The following is a 5,508-nucleotide window of genomic DNA, read 5'->3' as shown; positions in this document are numbered from 1 at the left end:
ATGTCTGCATGAATAGAAACCATAGGTCTATTAATTAGGCAATTTATATGTATAGCTTCTCTTTCTATATATAACCAGATATTTCTTTTATCTGTATGAAAGATAACTTGTCATAATAGAATATGTTAGAGAAAAATTATTCAAACATTTCTTAAAAAATATAAAAGTATATTTTCTTTACCAAATATGCAAAAAAAACCAACATATTTGTAAAAATGGTTTTCTACACATTTCTGTCTTTCTAAATTATAAGCTTCTGATTGTAGGCATCCTATATCAAGTCTCAGTAACTCAGAATATGCATAAGTACTCAATAAGTTTCAGTAACTTACCTTAAAATAATAATTTTAATGTAGAAATTCAAGATTTAAAGCATTTCATCACTTTATATGATTTGTCTTATATTAACCATATAAAATAAATACCACAAATGAGAGTAATAATATCACCTTTCTCACATTATTTTTTAAGAGCAAGAGAGCAAATTTACAGAAAAATGTTAACAGAGTGCTTAGCACATAAGTATTAAAAAATATAAATCCTCGGGGCGCCTGGGTGGCGCAGTCGGTTAAGCGTCCGACTTCAGCCAGGTCACGATCTCGCTGTCCATGAGTTCGAGCCCCCCGTCGGGCTCTGGGCTGATGGCTCGGAGCCTGGAGCCTGTTTCCGATTGTGTGTCTCCCTCTCTCTCTGCCCCTCCCCCGTTCATGCTCTGTCTGTCTCTGTCCCAAAAAAATAAATAAAAACCGTTGAAAAAAAATTTTTTTTAAAAATAAAAAAAATATATAAATCCTCATGCAATTATGGTAATGACATTAAAAATGACATCTTGGGGGTGCCTGGGTGGTTCAGTCTGTTAAGCGTATGACTTCATCTCAGGTCATGATCTCACTGTTCATGAATTTTACCTGTTGTCAGGCTCTGTGCTGACAGCTCAGAGCCTGGAGCCTGCTTTGGATTCTGTGTCTCCCTCTCTCTTTGCCCATCTCCCACTTTCTCTCTCTCTCTCAAAAATAAATACACATCAAAAAAAGACAATTTGTTTCCTAACTCAATAACAATAAATTACTTTGTACACTTTTATTTTTTAATGTTTATTCATTTATTTTAAGAGAAAGAGAGAGAGAGAGTGTGCACCTGGGCATGCAGGTGAGGGAGGGGCAGAGGGGGAGAGGCAGACCAAAGAGAGGGACAAAGAACCTCAAGCAAGATCTGTGCTAGGAACCTGACATGACAGTCTCACAAACCATGAGATCATAACCTCGGCCTAAATCAAAAGTCAGATTCTTAACCAACTGAACCAACCAGGCTCCCCAAATTACACTGGACACTTTTAATAATTGATTATAGTCTGAAACGCATCTATGGAAGTTGCTATTCCTTTTCTGGTGTGGGGTACATAATTTATGGGAGTTGTTTTTTTCACTTGTTAAACTTGGGAAACTTTTACTTCTTGTTTAATGATAGTTGTTTTTATAATTTTTTTCCCCTGTAGACCACTTATCCTGGAAGCCCTGCCTCCAGGGAAGAAGTAATGATGAACTCAGATTTAAATCCTCTTTCCAAATTGCAATGACTTAGGGATATGATCCTAGAAATTTCATAGTCTTGATTGTCTTTCCTAAAAGGCAAGGGAAGAAGACCCATAATTCCCAGACAAAGCTATAATAAACTATTCTGTAGTCATGAGTGTATTCTTCCCTCTTTTGTTTCCCAAACTTCTGAGACTGTCAGGAAAAAAGCAACAAAAACAACTACTAATCCATAGAAATGATTCCAACTATGGATCTCATCCAAACCATGCATCTGTATGAAGGGGGACACTTTGTTCAGTTTTGAAAAGATGAGCATAAACATTAATACAAACTCTGAAGCATACTTCAGCAGGTAAGTAGAGATCTTACAACAGAGTTGACCCTTGAACTACTGTAAACAATTTTGTCTTATGATGTTTTAATGGTATTTTCTCTTCTCTAGCTTGCTTTAAGAATACAGTGTACAATATGTACACCATACAGAACATGTTAATTGACTATTTATGTTATCAGCAAGGCTTCCTGTCATGAGTAGGCTATTATCAATTGGCTTTTTAGGTAGTCAAAAATTATATACAAAAATTATACATTGTCATATTGGCTAACATACAGTGTATAGAGTGTACTCTTGGTTTTGGGGGTAGATTCTCATGATTCATCGCTTACATACAACACCTAGTGCCCATTCCAAAAATTGCCCTCCTCAATGCCCATTACCCATTTCCCCTCCCTCCCACCCCTCCCCCCATCAACCCTCCATTTGTTATATGTATTGAAGAGTCTCTTATGGTTTACCTCCCTCCCTCTCCATTTGTAACTATTTTTTTTCCCTTTCTTTCCAAATCCTGCCTCTTGCAGCAACATGGATGGAACTGGAGGCTATTATGTTAAGTGAAATAAGTCAGTCAGATATTGTATATTTTTACTCATATGTGGAACTTGAGAAACTGAAACCACCCTTTTATTTAAGTACAGAAAGAGTATCGCCCAGTAATACCCTTTAATCCAAAATCATCTTTGCCTTCTCCAAATGTATAACATTTATTTATTTGCTATGATAATAGGCCAAAAGCCTGATTAAAACTCTTCACACAATGTCACCATATTAAACATTTCATGTCTTGATAATTAATTTATTTATTAAAATTCTGAAAGATTATTTTAAGGAATCACAGAGAAAACACCAACGTTGTTCCAAAATAATTGCCTTTAACATTTTCAGTTCTAATTTCGTGTGTCAGAAATTCATTAGTGTCCCTCGTCCATTAAATGTATGATAATGAAATGAATGAAAGAAGGAATAAATATTTTGATCCAGAAAGAACAACAAACTTAAGTCAGAAGGCCCAGAATATTGTCTCACTTCTACCAGTGAATCTCTATATAACTGACAAATTTTAACTCAACTTGCCAAGCCTCACCCACCAATCTACATACAAAAATTAATAATTAAATGTCACTCGTTTTAAAATTATCTCTCAAACATCACTAAATATCAAACTTTTATGTACATTACAATATGGGATATGAAATATCTTTTTGCACTTATCCTGTGCTTTTTGTTTTCAATCACCTAGATATAGGGTGCAATATTCATATTCCCAAATAATCAGCTTTAGTGAGTAAAAAGTCCCTTCTCTGCACTGTGTCCTGTTTGTATGTATATTTATGGTCCAGAAATTCTAGCATGAAGTAAGCTATCTTTTATAGAATCCACTTCTCTCAGCTAGTCAAAATTCAGATGTTTAATATTTCCAAACTGCTTGTTAAGCATATGGTTTCTCTGCCTGAATGCCAAGATAAATAGTAAATTGTGATAAATTGAGTCATATTTCAGCCTTTCCCTTACCCTTGTAAGACCTGTGATAATCTCTCTTACTCTGGAGCCTGCTATCTTACAAAGATTACCTAAAGTTTATTTCATATTGTTAGAAACTGATCTGATCATGCAGAGGTTGGAGCCAGTAAGCAGGAGTCATGAACATTTTTTTAAAATATTTCTATTATGTAATTGTGTTCAGTTATTTTTAAATTATTTCATTCCACCTATAAAAGACCACACTTAGCTCAAAAATGTGTTCTTTTACATGAAAAAAATATATAGAATTAAATTTTACTGCAACTCTGTTACCACCTCAAAAGACACCATTATATCCTTTTTTTTTTAATTTTTTTTTTCAACGTTTATTTATTTTTGGGACAGAGAGAGACAGAGCATGAACGGGGGAGGGGCAGAGAGAGAGGGAGACACAGAATCGGAAACAGGCTCCAGGCTCCGAGCCATCAGCCCAGAGCCCGACGCGGGGCTCGAACTCACGGACCGTGAGATCGTGACCTGGCTGAAGTCGGACGCTTAACCGACTGCGCCACCCAGGCGCCCCAACACCATTATATCCTTAATGGATTAAGGACACAATAAGAGATCTATCTTAAAGGGGAGATATCTAAGAATCTGTTTCACATTACTTGAATCCACTTTTAGCTTCCCTACACTTAAAGGAGTCTCCAACATTTTCCCAAAGCGTAATTGTTACAATCTTAATGTGGAATTGATTCTGCTGTAATAAGTGAAAGTAACAACTAAGCACTTAAATCTTGTAGAATTTGTCTCAGTAGATATTTATACATTGAAAATAAAATTATCTGTGTGCATTAATCCCTCCTTGGCAACAACAATAACAGCAAAGAGTTAATGAATACTGACAAGGCACATTCAGGGTTAAGATGCAAATATTAATTATTCAAGAACTTTCTATTATTCCAGGTTAAACTGGGAACATTATGGATTATAGAAACAAGACCACAGTCACTGAGTTTATTCTTCTGGGGTTTCAGAATGAGAAGGAAGTAGAAATTCTTCTTTTTTCTGCATTCTTGCTCATGTATATGATGTCTCTGATTGGCAACACCATGATCATCCTTTTGGTGTGTGGTGACTACCGCCTGCATTCACCCATGTATTTCTTTGTAGCCAATCTTTCCTTCCTTGAAGTCGCCATCACCTCCACAGTGGTGCCTAAGATGCTAGCAAACACATTTTCCCTCACCAAAGCAATATCCTTCATGGGATGTCTCACGCAATCTTTCTTTTACTTCCTCTTGGGATCCACGGAATTCTTCATCCTGGTCGTCATGTCATTTGATCGATACATTGCCATCTGCAACCCATTGAGGTATGCCATCATCATGAACAAACAGACATGCATATTGTTGCTTCTGGGATCCTATTTAGGTGCATTTTTGTCAATTTTAGCACCATCAATCTTAACTGCTCCTCTGCCCTTTTGTGGACCAAATATTATCAATCACTTCTTTTGTGACAGTGGCCCTGTGCTAAAGCTGGTCTGTGCAGATATCGCTCTGGCTGAGCTGGCTGACTTTATCTCCTCTGCTGTGTTGCTCTTGGGCTCCTTGCTCTTCACAGGAGTGTCTTACATGTACATTATTATTGCTATCCTTAGAATTCCTTTTGACCAGGGACGGCAGAAAGCTTTCTCCACTTGTGTTTCACACATCACTGTTGTGACACTTTATTATGGAAGCTCCATCTTTATTTACGTCCGCCCAAAAAAGGGTGATGTGATGGATGTTAACAAATTTGCCACAGTGCTGAACACCATTGTAACGCCGATGTTGAACCCTTTCATCTACAGCCTTCGAAATAAAAAAGTCAAAGAATCCCTGAAAGATGCCTCCAGTAAGTATATAAGTATGCTAATAAATTTAAAACCTCAACAATGATGTTTTTCTAGAATTTAATGATTTACATACTTGACAACAAAATCATTCATTTGATGTAATTATGTGAATATTTAAAATTTTACATAAGGGAGAAACATATGTGAACATATCTTTCTACATATCTATTCTACATATATTCTGAACCAATAGGTCCAGTATTCAAGTAGATTCTCAAAATCTTTGTAGATAATTAATAGAACCAAAAGTACATATAAACATTTCTGCATACATA

General features: G+C 36.1%; 1 protein-coding gene across 1 annotated transcript; it reads left to right on the top strand.

The window, feature by feature from the left end:
* Positions 1 to 4,316: 4,316 nt before the first annotated feature.
* LOC124508925 (olfactory receptor 6M1-like) lies at positions 4,317 to 5,276 on the top strand. Its single transcript, XM_047075645.1, has one exon. It carries the CDS (start codon positions 4,317 to 4,319, stop codon positions 5,274 to 5,276), a length of 960 nt encoding a protein of 319 aa, XP_046931601.1.
* The last annotated feature ends 232 nt before the right edge of the window (positions 5,277 to 5,508 follow it).

Source organism: Lynx rufus, unplaced genomic scaffold (genome assembly GCF_022079265.1).
Source record: "Lynx rufus isolate CCGP_SWC_20201006 ecotype Redwood Valley unplaced genomic scaffold, mLynRuf1.p SCAF_1, whole genome shotgun sequence".
Lineage (NCBI taxonomy): Eukaryota > Metazoa > Chordata > Mammalia > Carnivora > Felidae > Lynx > Lynx rufus.
The sequence above is the reverse complement of the archived record's forward strand: the minus strand, read 5'-3'. Positions and strand labels throughout refer to the sequence as shown.